The sequence below is a fragment of the Salvelinus alpinus genome, chromosome 8 (genome assembly GCF_045679555.1).
Source record: "Salvelinus alpinus chromosome 8, SLU_Salpinus.1, whole genome shotgun sequence".
Classification (NCBI taxonomy): Eukaryota; Metazoa; Chordata; class Actinopteri; order Salmoniformes; family Salmonidae; genus Salvelinus; species Salvelinus alpinus.
The window spans coordinates 24,922,935-24,940,422 of NC_092093.1; the positions used below are offsets into that span (position 1 = coordinate 24,922,935).

General features: G+C 45.2%; 1 protein-coding gene across 7 annotated transcripts in view; it reads right to left on the bottom strand.

Moving 5' to 3' along the window:
- Positions 1-17,488, bottom strand: part of utrn (utrophin) — a 364,756-nt gene that overhangs the window by 211,128 nt on the left and 136,140 nt on the right. For 6 of the 7 annotated variants that reach the window (XM_071413075.1, XM_071413077.1, XM_071413076.1 and 3 more), the window contains one exon: positions 17,278-17,467. In XM_071413075.1, coding sequence (XP_071269176.1) covers positions 17,278-17,467 — 190 coding nt within the window. Of the gene's footprint in view, positions 1-9,509; positions 10,644-17,277; positions 17,468-17,488 lie in introns of those variants that run through there. The other variant, XM_071413081.1, reaches the window with a different exon arrangement.

Consider the following 17,488-nt stretch of genomic DNA (forward strand, 5'->3'; position numbering starts at 1 on the left):
CCATCTTAATCTTTTCTTTTCATTGGCCAGTCTGAGATATGTATTTTTCTTTGCAACTCTGCGTAGAAGGCCAGCATCCCAGAGTCGCCTCTTCACTGTTGACGTTGAGACGGGTATGTAGATATTCCATAAAAATCAGCTGTTTCCAGCTACAATAGTCATTTAAAACATTAACAATGTCTACACTGTATTTCTGATCAATTTGATGTTACTTTAATGGACAAGAAATGTGCTATTCTTTTAAAAACAAGGACATTTCTAAGTGACCCCAAACTTTTGAACGGTAGTGTACATTTCAGATAATCGCTCAGCACTAATGTAGGAGGGATTATTAATCTCACACAGTCTCCTGTGCTGACTCATAGCCCATAGAGTAATGTTGCTGCCTGTGTGTGCTGCAGCAGATATCAACAGGGTGGCAAGCAGGCAGGGCACTGTATTCTAAGCTAGTTTCCAGGAACATCACCAGCCAGGAATAGAAGGAATAGAAAAATGATTTTCCCTCTTTTTTTCACTTGTTTTCCTGGAACTCACCCTGGCAGAGAGTGAAGAGAGAGAGGAGAAAATTACCACTCCCTTGGGCCGTGGCGGTCATTACATTTTGTCAGCAATTTATTGTCATGCAAAAGTCTGCCGGTCTCACGGTAATTGACCGTTAATTAACATAAACACATTTAGCATCTCCAGGCTTCCACAAATACAAGACACTGATCCGCGCCTTGGGAACATCTACATTTAAAAAGTCTAATAAATCAATTTAATATACACCATCACAATAAATCCATTATTTATTTTTGTCAGGTCTAAAGAAACATGCTATGAAGAAAATGTATTTTAGAAGAACAGAATATGAGTTGGCCTAAGGATATTGTAGGCCTAAGGATATTTTTCCCATTATAGAGCGAGTGCGCATATGAAGAGGCTATATTAAGAGTAAAAGTGATCACTTGAAAAAGGTCCTATATGCCAGATGTAGAGTTATTTGGCAACTTTAGTTGTGAATGAAACAAACCTTAGAATGTCTTAGAACATAAATGGGCTGCATGGAGCGACTATCTGCTATTGATTTGAGGAAGAAGCAGAAAAAGCTTGTGCTCTGTTCCTTGCCACAATGAAACATTTCAATTAACTGTTGACAGCCTGTCTGCACGCTCAAAAAAGGAATGAAGGAGAGAGGAGATGGAAACACATGCTGTTGAGATATTCTGTATAGCTGAAGTTAATGTGTCACTCAATTAATTATGAAAATATTAAAAATGCCCTATTACTAAGCTATTCATAATCAAATACAAATTGTAGGCTAACTGTAAGCCGCCCTGCACGATCAATGAATCAACAGCATGGTCTAGGGCTATGCGTTCTCTCCCAGACTCATGGATATAAAGTTTGGAGCGTAGCGTAAGGTAACCAGTCCATCTAGTGTGCATAATAATACAGTCCACACTCAACTGCGATTACTCTAATTTGTTTAATTTTGGAGTATAGGCTAGACCAATTATGTACCAAAGATGTCTTAAATCAGTTTTGTTGTATGTGTTTCTGCCATGCAAAATATGTGGTAGGTTATGTATTGTATAATGGCACAATCATCATTTTAATTCCGTTTTTTTCCCTGGGCTTGGGCTCTTATATAAGCCTATGCATAAGCTCTAATATGCATATGAGAGTTTTGAAATAATCGTCACCTTAGAAAGCACTGTCCATTTCATTGTGTTAGGCTTTGAAACAACATCCACAACAACCATGTTTTCCACTCAGTTTCAACCTGTTGTGGAACTTCTTTCTTCAAGTTGGTCAATCACAGTGAGGTGAGTTTTAAGAGCACGATACTGTTTTGATGATAAGTGTTTGATGTGATTTTCCATTGCATTTACGTTGACGTCAGAGTGGTTAGAGGGACAATAGAGCCCTGAGTACCAGGCCATTAGGACCTGATGGAGGGACAATAGAGCCCTGAGTACCAGGCCATTAGGACCTGATGGAGGGACAATAGAGCCCTGAGTACCAGGCCATTAGGACCTGATGGAGGGACAATAGAGTTCTGAGTACCAGGCAATTAGGACCTGATGGAGGGACAATAGAGCCCTGAGTACCAGGCCATTAGGACCTGATGGAGGGACAATAGAGCCCTGAGTACCAGGCCATTAGGACCTGATGGAGGGACAATAGAGCCCTGAGTACCAGGCCATTAGGACCTGATGGTAGTTAGCAAGTTGAGTAGAGTGCAGAAAAGGAGATTACCGTGACACAACGGTCACGTGGAATTTTACTGCGGTCATGACTCATGACTTCCGGTGTGTAGGTAATACGGTCACCGCAACAGCCCTATTGATAAATCATTGTTGTCAAACTCCTGCCCAAAATGGATAATGGAACTAGAATACCCGGTGGAACCAGAAATGGGTCCTCCCAAAATATGACCAATGACCACCTGCCTCTCCTTCACCATAAGAGACCAGGAAAACAACGGCAATAAATAAACATAGAACATTTTTTTTTTTACATGTAACATTTTGACCTTTATTTAACTAGGCAAATCAGTTTAGAACAAATTCTTATTTACAATGACGGCCTACCGGGGAACAGTGGGTTAACTGCCTTGTTCAGGGGCAGAACGACAGATTTTTACCTTGTCAGCTCGGTTACTGGCCCAACGCTCTAACCACTAGGCTACCTACCGCCCGGAAAACAGTGTGTGTATGGGTGTCTAATCTCTGGAAAATCTACTACTGCATTCATCCATTCCAACAATACAGTTTGCCATCACTTTGACTCCTCATTGCTTCTATCTGATTTAGACTAAATCCCTAATGCAGTATAATATGTTCAGCTGGACTACAGTAATGGACATTACTACTGGACCCTCACTGAGATAAAAGCCTTCACATACTGTAGAGGGAGGGGAAGAGGAGCAGGGCAGTATACTCTCTCTCCGTCTCAGTCTCTCTCTGTCTTTATGTCCTGCCTTTAGAACGCCCATCTTTCTATTTATCTAGAAAGTCCATCCAACTGGGTGGTTCGAGCCCTGAATGCTGATTGGCTGCCAGGCGTGGTATATCAGACCGTATACCACGGGTATGACAAAACATTTATTTTTACTGCTCTATTAGGTTGGTAACCAGTTTATAATCCCAATAAGGCACCTCGGGTGTTTGTGGTATATGGCAAATATACCACGGCTAAGGGCTGTCACCTGTCACTCCACGTTGCGTCGTGCTTTAGAACAGCCCTTAGCTGTGGTATTTTGGCCATATACCACACCTCCTCAGGCTTATTGCTTAATTATATCGCTGTGTTTGTCTCTCTCAAGACACACTCTACTCTGTCTTTGTCATGTCTCTTCCATGCCTCTCTCTCACATTCTGTCTTCATAACTCTCCTGATCTTCCTCATTCTCAGGGAACCAGACCCATCCATACAGCTCAGTGCATGCACTGTATGTTAGGTATACTAGCAGAGAGAAGGACTGAGGGGTGGATGAGACCGCTGAGTGCTCTACTTGAAACAAAACACTCAGCCATTAGTATGAGCCTGGGCCAAGAGGCTTAATGCAACCTCACAGTCTACTGTTCTACTGGACAGATAATAGCCATTACTGCCTCAATGGGAGGGAGGAAGGGACATCAAGAGAAATGTTGAGATTCGGTGAAAGTGTGTAAGGAAAATTTGAATGTTTGTGCTATTTTTAGAACTAATAATATTCTTAGAACTAATTTCTGTGTTCTATTCATATGCTGTTCTATAAACCAATTTCTGTGTTCATGCAAGTGGCTGACTGTAAAAATCCTCACTATCAGTAGCTGCAATTTGACAGTATGCCCAGACCGTGTTTTGAGAACGAAAGACCGTGTTTTGAGAACAAATGAAAGATATCTCAGTTTCAAGGTCTCAGCTTAGAGAGAAGAAGCCTCGTGAGGTATTGGTATGTTACATGTTATGAACCAGTATTGGTCGGTCATATGAATGAATGAATGAACGGTAATGATGAATTAATTATGCTAAATAATGCAAATATAATTTGTCTGTGTACAGCTCTATATAAGACAACTGGTGGGACAGCCCCGGCAGAGTTTTCTAACAGACATGTGTACTATGGTGCATTGAGTTGGATGGAACCTCTCCAGCGTGCTGACAATTAAACAATGATTCATTTAAGATTGACTTTGAGTGGCAATGTTAAGAATTTCCACGACAAGTTCAAGTAAACGACAGACGGAGCTTGGGGGAGAAATAGCAGGAGAAAATAGGATGTTGCTGTTTTTGAAAATCTGTAGAAGATAAGAGCATTATAATGAATTTAACATGAGCCGTTCTGAATTAGACCCTGTTCTCTCGGTCTCTCTCCCAACTAACACAAGCTCTCATCCTGCTTTCAGCAATGAGGGAAATAAATATATGCATTTAGCATGTGTATGGGCCACTAGCTACCATTAATGTACTGTATACAATAGACCCTATCATACAAGCTCTTCATAATGTATTAAAGCTACCTATGTATGTGAATGAATACATTCCTTTACTACTCCTTGAAAAATCAAGCATTGAATTCCATTTACATTCTCTCCATATCACTTCATTGTTTTCATCTCTCCATTCTAATGCCATACATCTATGACTTGAGTGACGCTTCAAATCAAAGATACATTTTCAGTTATTTGAACAATTCTTATTTTCTAATAGCGGAAGATCAGGTGATTTACCATTGATGTGGGTAATGGTGCTAGGTTTTCAGTTATTGTCCTTGGGGCTTTTTGAGGGTTGCTAAATTCATTCAAATTAGCCGAACTTATGAATTTGTTACCATATCATTTCCTGCTCACAACTCATCACTATGTCGGCCTGCATTGTGAAGTGTGTAAGAATGTGTGTTGGAGACAAACAGCCTGGACTGGCTCCTAGTCTGGGGAGAGTGATGCGTGTCCACACACCTGCGGTCCTGCTCTGCTGATGCAAACGCATGCTAATGTCCAAGGCCCCTGGTCCTGGTGGAGCACAAGGGCAGAGAGGCAAAGGCACTGTGCTCTGTTCCCAGGTATGACTCACCCTGCCTAGGGTAGCTCTGAGTGGGTTGGTGGGTGGGAGAAGGGACAAGGACCAATGTGTTAGTCACAGGGCTAGGAGACTAAAGGGACAAGACTTAACTGGAGGAAATGCTGCTTTGGGCTATTTTAAAGAGGGCTGCCAGTGTGTTTATGCGCATGAAAACACAAATGCATACATTCTATATCACTCTCTTTCTCTCCCTCATAAACGCACGCACGCACGCACGCACGCACGCACGCACGCACACACACACACACACACTTCCAGCAAGTCTAATGAGAGTAGGAGGACACTTCTCCTGAGACTGGAGTGCCCTTCAGAATCTTTCCAGGCAGTGACTAAACAGACAGAACAGAGCTGAGTGCAATGAAAATAGCCATTAGGGCCTTCAACGCTCTCCAGCACAAATACACCGGACTCAACACAAACACACGCACACGCGCATACACACACACACGCACACACACTCGCATACACACACATGCACGCACGCAAACACACGCACACAAACACACGCACGCACACAAACACATGCACACTAAAAAGTACTAAGTAATCGGTTACTCTGTCCAACTGCTTTCAGGTAGTTCCTCTGCAGGCCTATAGGAGATCCGATCCAGCAATTTAAAAAACGAAAAAACGATCTCAATCAGCCTTGAAAGGATGGAAATGATAATGGACCTACATCTATAGTCTCCTCACTCTGTCCAGCTAGATAACAGTCATCTATATTCTCCTCACTTTGTCCAGCTAAATAACAGTCATCTATAGTCTCCTCACTTTGTCGAGCTAGATAACAGTCATCTATAGTCTCCTCACTTTGTCCAGCTAGATAACAGTCATCTATAGTCTCCTCACTCTGTCCAGCTTGATAACAGTCATCTATAGTCTCCTCACTCTGTCCACCTAGATAACAGTCATCTACAGTCTCCTCACTTTGTCCACCTAGATAACAGTCATCTATAGTCTCCTCACTTTGTCCAGCTAGATAACAGTCATCTATAGTCCCCTCACTCTGTCCAGCTTGATAACAGTCATCTATAGTCTCCTCACTTTGTCCACCTAGATAACAGTCATCTATAGTCTCCTCACTTTGTCCAGCTAGATAACAGTCATCTATAGTCCCCTCACTCTGTCCAGCTTGATAACAGTCATCTACAGTCTCCTCACTTTGTCCACCTAGATAACAGTCATCTATAGTCTCCTCACTTTGTCCAGCTAGATAACAGTCATCTATAGTCCCCTCACTCTGTCCAGCTTGATAACAGTCATCTATAGTCTCCTCACTTTGTCCAGCTAGATAACAGTCATCTATAGTCTCCTCACTCTGTCCAGCTTGATAACAGTCATCTATAGTCTCCTCACTCTGTCCAGCTTGATAACAGTCATCTATAGTCTCCTCACTTTGTCCAGCTTGATAACAGTCATCTATAGTCTCCTCACTTTGTCCAGCTAGATAAGTCATCTATAGTCTCCTCACTTTGTCCAGCTTGATAACAGTCATCTATAGTCTCCTCACTTTGTCCAGCTAGATAACAGTCATCTATAGTCTCCTCACTCTGTCCAGCTTGATAACAGTCATCTATAGTCTCCTCACTCTGTCCAGCTTGATAACAGTCATCTATAGTCTCTACACTCTGTCCAGCTTGATAACAGTCATCTACAGTCTCCTCACTTTGTCCACCTAGATAACAGTCATCTATAGTCTCCTCACTCTGTCCAGCTTGATAACAGTCATCTACAGTCTCCTCACTTTGTCCACCTAGATAACAGTCATTTATAGTCTCCTCACTCTGTCCAGCTTGATAACAGTCAATAGTCTCCTCGCTCTGTCCAGCTTGATAACAGTCATCTATAGTCTCCTCACTCTGTCCAGCTTGATAACAGTCATCTATAGTCTCCTCACTCTGTCCAGCTTGATAACAGTCATCTATAGTCTCTACACTCTGTCCAGCTTGATAACAGTCATCTATAGTCTCCTCACTCTGTCCAGCTTGATAACAGTCATCTATAGTCTCCTCACTCTGTCCAGCTTGATAACAGTCAATAGTCTCCTCACTCTGTCCAGCTTGATAACAGTCAATAGTCTCCTCGCTCTGTCCAGCTTGATAACAGTCATCTATAGTCGAAAATTCCAAAAGCGAAGGAAATATAAAACATTTTAATTGCGGCCCCCAGAATGTCAGTGAAGAACAAATTAAGCCTGTGGAGAGAACGAGTTTGACATCCCTGGTTTAAACTAATAGTGGACAGTGTTGCCGTGTTAGGAAGAAGACTGGTGAAAAGGACAGGACTGATAGTGACTGGGAGGCTAGAGGCCAGACTGAACAAGAGGTTCACCCCTGAGATAGGCACAGAGCTAATCTATGTACATGAGGATATGCCATTGACCAAACATTTATCATTGCAGGTGATTTATAGATCGGTTATTGTGGGTATAGGGTTTTGGCCAGCACTGTCAACCCCAAGGCCAGGCTATCTCCTGACCCGGAGAGCAAGGTAACAGCGAGACAAGCCCAGAGAGAGCGAGCCCAGAGCACATCCATCATCAGGAAGCACTGATCCAGACCGCCAGACAGTGAGCACGCCCAGGGGAGTCCAGACGAGCCCAGAATGACTGAACCTCCCGAGGGGAAGCCCAACGAGCCCAGAATGACTGATGCGACCCAGGGAAGGGTAATCAAGTGTAGAATGACTGATTTCTCCCACTGGGTGCGGAACGACTGAAGAACAGTGGAGATTAAACAAGCGACGAATAACTGATGCCACCAAAGGGAAGGTAGTCAAGTGCAGAATGCATAGGTCCCTATTAGGAGAAGTTAGGAAAGTGTGTTGCGATGGTGGTAAGAGGGGGTGGTAAACAAGTGCACAGTAGTTTTCCTGCTGTTCAGCAGGCAGCTTTCCTGCTGCCTGCTGAAAGGGAGATTAAAGTAAGATATATGCTGCCCAGGGTTGGTTAAATGAGCAAAGAGCAAGTGCTGACTTTATTCTAGGGAATTAACTAGTGAGTGAAAGGAGGGAAATATACTGTATGAACCACCTCTCCCTCTGCCTCTCAAGCACTTTCTCTGTATTTCTGCTTACTGTGGGCCAGTAGTCTACAGGTACACACTCAGTCAGTCAGTCACACATGAAGAGAAACAGATTGATTGACACACAGATTGGTCTGACAGTGTGAATGTGATATTAGGAGAGAGAATCCACAGCATAGCTCATAGAAAGACAGAAAAGGGATCTAGAGCAAGAGACGAAGTGAGACAGAGTGAAAATGAAAGACAGAGAGAGAGACAGTGAGAAGTGGAGAGAGAAGACGAGGGATTTGTGTTGAGAGAAACTATGTAATACATTAAATCCAAGGCTAACAAATGTGTTTTAAAGCGTGATTCCAGCTGTTTAATAATGAGAATTGGGTCCACTGTACACACACACACACACACACACACACACACACACACACACACACACACACACACACACACACACACACACACACACACACACACACACACACACACACACACACACACACACAGGTTTGTGATTGTGGCTGGCAGCTCTAATCCTTAGAGGGATTAAAGCATACAGAGCTGCAGGACCTGAGCAGCTGGTCCATCTCTCATCGCACTCTGCCCTCTCGCTGCTCTGTGTGTGTCTGTTACCAACTTTTCCATCTGTCTAGAGCTGTCACTAGCAACCTCACAATATATCCTTCATTGAAATAACAACACCACAGAAAAGCCGTCTCAAACTGACAGCAGAGAGACAAGACTCTACACAAGCGCGCACACACACACACACACACACACACACACACACACACACACACACACACACACACACACACACACACACACACACACACACACACACACACACACACACACACACACACACACACACACACACAGGAGCCTGATTACTTGACATGCCACTGAGGCAGTGTATCAGTCCCGCACCCAGCCAGAGATACGCAGACACACTATGGAGGTGACAACCACACCCGTCAACACTCTCCCAAACAGATAACAGGAGGGATCTGTTGACAACAACAAGAGTCACAAATACACAAGTCCCAAATTAGAAGAAAAATATCCCAACTATGGCATAGACGTGGAGAGACTTGGTGAACCGCTAATATAATAATAATAATAAATAACCAACAGGCCAACAAAAGTATTCATTCACCAAGATGAAAGACATTCAAAAACATAAAACTCTGAACAATCAAAAGCCATGAATAAAACAAGTATTTTCTGAAGAAGACAAACAACTGAAAAGTGATGGAAAATGATCTGAACCAAGAAGTTGAACAAACCAATCCACACTGCTCATCAAGTCCATCACAACAACGAACCAAACACTGAATAAACACACAAAACAAATGAACGAACGGCATTAATGAAAGAGCGGAGGAGAGATGTCTTCCTCTCTCTGGCTCTCTCCCTCTCTTTCTTTCTGTGACTGACCTTGCAGAGTTTGTGGTAGCGTGGGGATGAGATGGCCATTCTCTGGAGCCTGTGTAGGAAGACCACCACTTTCTGGAGAGAGGTACGGACCATGGCCATCATTTTACGCGTGCCACAGGTCTGCAGCCTGCTCCGAGTACGCATGGCACGCTAGCACTGCCCAGCCCTGCTCATATCCTCTCCTCCTCCTTCTCCCAGAGACACACCACAGCAGGAGTGACGTGAACACACACACTTACACACACTGTCTGACACACATGCTGCGATCGGCATGCCCCCGCACACGCAGATATACTGGCACACACACACAGTGCACGGTCAATCACGTGCACTCTCACAGCAAACACTCTCTCTCTCACACATATACACACACAGTCACACACACTTTGTCACACACATGCACACACTTCCTCCTCACACACTCACACACAAGCTCATGCATTTAAGCGATGCTGAAACACTCACTGACTCTCATTCACACACACTTAAACCATGGTACACAAAACCACTCCAAAAAGACATGTCACTCTGGGGTCCACTTCAGGAGCCAGGGGTCAAAGAGGACGAAAAGGAGAAAAATCAGCCGATAAGCAAACAAAGAGAAGAAGAATGAGAGTGGGAGGCAGAAGTTTTGCTGGAGGAGAGATGCGCTGCTCTCCGATCGCGGCTCACAGCGGACAGCCAGAGATAAAGACTGTAGCGCTCCACGGAAAACCTTCAGAGCGGACGACAGAGAGAGAGAGAGAAAGAGCGAGAGAGAGAAAGACAGAGCGATCAGTAGACCTGGGATAACAGACGACAGAAGCTCCTTCAGCCATAGAGAGCCAATGACCAGGCAGAGGGAACCAATGACTGGGAGAGAGAGAACGAGAGAGAGAAAGAGGGAGGGAGAGAGAGAGAAAGACACCAAGGGAGAGAGCGAGCACAAGTGAGATGTACAGCGTGCAGCCCGCACGCAGCAGTGTGTGTGTGTGTGTGTGTGTGTGTGTGTGTGTGTGTGTGTGTGTGTGTGTGTGTGTGTGTCCCAGATGTAACGATATGCTCAGACACAGATACAGAGGGATGAGAAAGCAGTCTGATATGAGAACAGGGAGCTGAGAGAGAGAAGGGAAGAAAGAAAGGGGAGGGACGAGAGAGAAGGGAAGAGAGGGAAGGAAGGGAAGACAGGGAAGGGAAGAGAGGGAAAACAGGGAAGGGAAGAGAGGGAAGACAGGGAAGGGAAGAGAAGAGAGGGAAGACAGGGAAGGGAAGAGAGGGAAGACAGGGACGGGAAGAGAGGGAAGGAAGGAAGGGAAGACAGGGAAGGGAAGAGAGGGAAGACAGGGAAGGGAAGAGAGGGAAGGAAGGAAGGGAAGGGAAGAGAGGGAAGGAAGGGAAGACAGGGAAGGGAAGAGAGGGGAGGGAAGACAGGGAAGGGAAGAGAGGGAAGGAAGGGAAGACAGGGAAGGGAAGAGAGGGAAGACAGGAGAGGGAAGAGAGGGAAGCAGATAAAGGGGGAAGTACATTTTGTGAGCGCATGAAAGAGAAGAAAATTAAAAGAAAGTGAAGGATAGTGTATGAAAGAGAAACAGAGACATGGAAACAGAGGAAGTACTGATCTATTCAGTAGTAGCATCTGTAATTTTCTCTGTTAATAGATTCCCGAAACATGACTTTCTCCTGCACTCAGGATCTGATCCCGTTTTTCCCCCTAAAGACTCCCCCAGCGCGACAGACAAAGCACTCCACGCCACGATTGCCTCATCTCAGTTTCCCAAGACTAAATACAGAACACACACACACACACACACACACACACACACACACAGTAAACTCTAAATAAGAGTGTGTTCAGCTTTGAGCTAAGGGGCATATTAATGCCCATATGGCCCCTGTCTTGCCTGTCACTTCATATTCAGGGAAAAGACTCAGTAGCAGGATGGGAAAGGGAGGCTTAGCATTGAACACACACAGAGACACACACACACTCTCGACCCCCATACACACACACACACACACACAGGCACACACATATACGCTTAGATAACCATGTGAGAAAGCGAGAGTGATTATCGAGTGCTCTGTGAAGCCAGATCTTCATTTGGTGAGTCATACATGTGTTCACTCATTCCTCACAGTATTGATTATTCTAAGGGAATTACAGGAATACCGTTAGCTAGTGCAGTTAGAGAAATCACACTGACATCACTGGGTTTCTAGTCAGCTCCGTGTCGGCATGTATGAACCCCCTCGGGAACTAGCATCAACTTACAGCATTGTTTGGCCAGCAATTCCAACGTGCTGTAGAATGAAAGTTAATGTTTGACAAGGGCCAGAATCTGTATTTTATTTTTATTTATTTAAGTTGTCATTTACAATTGCGACCTGGCCAAGATAAAGCAAAGCAGTTTGACACATACAACAACACAGAGTTACACATGGAGTAAAACAAACATACAGTCAATAATACAGTAGAAAAATAAGTCTATATACAATGTGAGCAAATGAGGTGAGATAAGGGAGGTAAAGGCAAAAAAAAGGCCATGGTGGGGAAGTAAATACAATATAGCAAGTAAAACACTGGAATGGTAGATTTGCAGTGGAAGAATGTGCAAAGTAGAGATAGAAATAAAGGAGTAAAATAAATAAATAAATAAATACAGTAGGGGGAGAGGTTTGGGATAAATTATAGATGGGCTATGTACAGGTACAGTAATCTGTGAGCTGCTCGGACAGCTGGTGCTTAAAGCTAGTGAGGGAGATAAGTGTTTCCAGTTTCAGAGATTTTTGTAGTTCGTTCCAGTCATTGGCAGCAGAGAACTGGAAGGAGAGGCGGCCAAAGGAAGAATTGGTTTTGGGGGTGACCAGAGAGATATACCTGCTGGAGCGCGTGCTACAGGTGGGTGCTGCTATGGTGACCAGCGAGCTGAGATAAGGGGGGACTTTACCTAGCAGGGTCTTGTAGATAACCTGGAGCCAGTGGGTTTGGCGACGAGTATGAAGCGAGAGCCAGCCAACGAGAGCGTACAGGTCGCAGTGGTGGGTAGTATATGGGGCTTTGGTGACAAAACGGATGGTACTGTGATAGACTCCATCCAATTTATTGAGTAGGGTATTGGAGGCTATTTTGTAAATGACATCGTCGAAGTCGAGGATCGGTAGCATGGTCAGTTTTAAAAGGGTATGTTTTGCAGCATGAGTGAAGGATGCTTTGTTGCGAAATAGGAAGCCAATTCTAGATTTAACTTTGGATTGGAGATGTTTGATGTGAGTCTGGAAGGAGAGTTTACAGTCTAACCAGACAGCTAGGTACTTGTAGTTGTCCACATATTCTAAGTCAGAACCGTCCAGAGTAGTGATGCTGGACGGGCGGGCAGGTGCAGGCAGCGATTGGTATGGTGTTTGCTGTACAGCTTTGACTTGTTATACAGACTGGAACGTACTGGTTTTAGCTTTTAACATGCACACACACACACACACACACACACACACACACACACACACACACACACACACACACACACACACACACACACACACACACACACACACACACACACACACACACACACACACACACACACACACACGCACACGCACACGCACAATAAGCCAATGTAGCATTTTCTGTACACATAGGTACATATCAAGGTGAAAACATCGGAGATAGATAAAAGCTCCCTTACAACAGTGTGCCCTTTGCCCTCTCTGTGTGAGAGCATTACTACTACATCTCTGACTCTTTGGAGTGTGTGTGTGTGTGTGTGTGTGTGTGTGTGTGTGTGTGTGTGTGTGTGTGTGTGTGTGTGTGTGTGTGTGTGTGTGTGTGTGTGTTGCCCTCTTCCCTCATTATGTGTGTTGTGCGTGTCTCTGTGGTCCTGTGTGACAGTGAATAATAGGGAACAGGCTGCATGGTGGCTTCACATGGAGTCACTGCAGCTGAATATGGCACCACACCAGCTGAGAGGAAACAGGCTAGCACTGTGCAACACAATATGACACCACACCAGCTGAGAGGAAACAGGCTAGCACTGTGCAACACAATATGGCACCACACCAGCTGAGAGGAAACAGGCTAGCACTGTGCAACACAATATGGCACCACACCAGCTGAGAGGAAACAGGCTAGCACTGTGCAACACAATATGACACCACACCAGCTGAGAGGAAACAGGCTAGCACTGTGCAACACAATATGACACCACACCAGCTGAGAGGAAACAGGCTAGCACTGTGCAACACAATATGGCACCACACCAGCTGAGAGGAAACAGGCTAGCACGGTGCAACACAATATGGCACCACACCAGCTGAGAGGAAACAGGCTAGCACGGTGCAACACAATATGACACCACACCAGCTGATGGGAAACAGGCTAGCGCGGTGCAACACAATATGGCACCACACCAGCTGAGGGAAAACAGGCTAGCACTGTGCAACACAATATGACACCACACCAGCTGAGGGAAAACAGGCTAGCACAGTGCAACACAATATGACACCACACCAGCTGAGAGGAAACAGGCTAGCACGGTGCAACACAATATGACACCACACCAGCTGAGAGGAAACAGGCTAGCACGGTGCAACACAATATGGCACCACACCAGCTGAGAGGAAACAGGCTAGCACTGTGCAACACAATATGACACCACACCAGCTGAGAGGAAACAGGCTAGCACAGTGCAACACAATATGACACCACACCAGCTGAGAGGAAACAGGCTAGCACAGTGCAACACAATATGGCACCACACCAGCTGAGAGGAAACAGGCTAGCACGGTGCAACACAATATGGCACCACACCAGCTGAGAGGAAACAGGCTAGCACAGTGCAACACAATATGACACCACACCAGCTGAGGGAAAACAGGCTAGCACGGTGCAACACAATATGGCACCACACCAGCTGAGAGGAAACAGGCTAGCACAGTGCAACACAATATGACACCACACCAGCTGAGAGGAAACAGGCTAGCATGGTGCAACACAATATGGCACCACACCAGCTGAGAGGAAACAGGCTAGCACAGTGCAACACAATATGACACCACACCAGCTGAGATGAAACAGGCTAGCACAGTGCAACACAATATGACACCACACCAGCTGAGGGAAAACAGGCTAGCACTGTGCAACACAATATGACACCACGCCAGCTGAGGGAAAACAGGCTAGCACGGTGCAACACAATATGACACCACACCAGCTGAGAGGAAACAGGCTAGCACTGTGCAACACAATATGACACCACACCAGCTGAGAGGAAACAGGCTAGCACAGTGCAACACAATATGGCACCACACCAGCTGAGAGGAAACAGGCTAGCACTGTGCAACACAATATGGCACCACACCAGCTGAGAGGAAACAGGCTAGCACTGTGCAACACAATATGACACCACACCAGCTGAGAGGAAACAGGCTAGCACAGTGCAACACAATATGGCACCACACCAGCTGAGAGGAAACAGGCTAGCACTGTGCAACACAATATGGCACCACACCAGCTGAGAGGAAACAGGCTAGCACGGTGCAACACAATATGGCACCACACCAGCTGAGGGAAAAGATAACCATCATCTCGTATCACCTCAAAAAATGTAAACCTATCACATATTTGTTTATACATAGTGTAGATATATTTTTGATATATATTTGTAGATAGTGTATTTCAACCTCTAGGATTAAATAAAACATTTGTTTTCCAGTTGTAAGAACTAACATAAGGTGCTTCATCTTTCTAAGACCAAACTTCTGAGGAACATTGCCTTTTTCTTCTCCAAAGAAATCATGTGGCTTGTGGTTATATGGAGCATCTCAAAAAGAAACTCAGGTAAGGTGACAGACTTGACATTGACTGGTGACACAACAGTCACTCTGAATGAAGGAAGGCTCCAGGCTCCTTTCCCCCGTATCTCAATCTGACCATTCTCTGTCCTGTTATCTCCTTCTCTCTCTAATCCCCCTCTCTTTCCTCCTTCCCCATTCATTTGCTTTCATTCATACAGTATCCATTTGGCTCTGACTGCAGTCCATCAATCTTACCCCATGTTGAGAGACAGAGGGAGAGAGAGAAATAAGAGGGAAATAAGAGTTAAGGAGGAGTAAAGGACAGAGGACAAGAAGGGGTAGAGAGAGAAATAAGAGGGAAATAAGGGTTAAGGAGGAGTAAAGGACAGAGGACAAGAAGGAGTAGAGAGAGAAATAAGAGGGAAATAAGGGTTAAGGAGGAGTAAAGGACAGAGGACAAGAAGGGGTAGAGAGAGAAATAAGAGGGAAATAAGGGTTAAGGAGGAGTAAAGGAGAGAGAACAAGAAGGGGTAGAGAGAGAAATAAGAGGGAAATAAGAGTTGAGGAGTAAAGGACAGAGGACAAGAAGGGGTAGAGAGAAATAAGAGGGAAATAAGGGTTAAGGAGGAGTAAAGGACAGAGGACAAGAAGGGGTAGAGAGAAATAAGAGGGAAATAAGGGTTAAGTAGGAGTAAAGGACAGAGGACAAGAAGGGGTAGAGAGGGTGGAATAAAAAAATAAAGGCATTTCCAGAAAGCTCCATTTGAAATCACAAGTATGGTCTCATGGTCTCATGTATGAGACCATGTATGAGACCATGTATGAGACCATGTATGAGACCGTGTATGAGACCGTGTATGAGACCGTGTATGAGACCGTGTATGAGACCATATGAGGCCGTGTATGAGGCCGTGTATGAGGCCGTGTATGAGACCGTGTATGAGACCGTGTATGAGACCGTGTATGAGACCGTGTATGAGACCGTGTATGAGACCGTGTATGAGACCGTGTATGAGCAGGCTGTTTTTAGAGCATCAATGCTCCCTCAAGTGAGACTAACCTAGAAAAACACAATGAAAAGGCACAACTCAATGGGAGATGAAGAAAATCATAGATGACTGTAGGAGTCTATAGTATTTCATCTGTGATCATCAGGACAGTATCTGTGATTCACAGGAACAGTGTGTGTGTGTGCGCGTGTGCGTGCGAGTTCAGCCTGGTTTCACAATGCAGGTAAAAAAGGACAGACACTATGGCCTTATCTGGACAACTACAGGAAGAACATCTCCCTCCCTCCCTCCCCCCGCACTCATCCTCTTTCTCTTTCACACGCCCTCTCAACATATCCCCCTTAGACACAGGAATCAATGTGGCGTTCAGACGGTCTCTTCTTACACAGACAGGGGCGTTGTGATAGAGAGATAAGGGGTGAAAGAGGGAGACCAAGCGTGTGAACAAATAAAACCAGAACCAGATTGACATGACCGTGTGGTATGAAAAGAGCTCATCTCTGTCAAAGGGCTGTCACACAACTAAACACAAGTCAAGGAGGATTTTGAATAGACCATTTATGAATCAAAAGGGAGGACAATGTGTGTCATCGTAAGAGGCGGGAAAATGACAAGCAATAGGCGAGAGGACACATACCCACATCACTGAACAGCGCAGGACAGAAAAATCAATGAGCGACCACACACACACACGCGCACACACACGTAACCACAGCTCACATGAATGCACGCACACTATCTTAATGAGGGATGACAGGGGGATAATAGGACAGCACCTGTCCCTGTCTCCCACACACCTCCTTTGACCTCCTTATTTCAACCTCTCTCTGTATTCAGCCCCTCAGCCAAGCCATTTATCTCCATATACCTCTCCATATATCACTCAATATACTGTTCATTTACAGAGCGTCAATCCCAGTTCTCTTTTTTTCCCGTCGCCTAAAAACCTTTACGCACACACAGCAGATCAAATGGGCATGGCCTACCTCCAGTTGCCCCCTCAGCTCCTTGACGTGGGCAGAGTCCTGTGATAGCTCCTCCCTCTGGGAGGCGTCGGCCAGGACGTTGACGGTAGTTTCGGCCTCCTGAAGCCACTTGAGGAAGGCCTCCAGCTCCCTGAGGGACGTCTGTAGAGCAGTCAGGTCACTGTCCAGCTGAGCCTGGCGGTCACTAGCCCTGTCAATCAATCAACACACT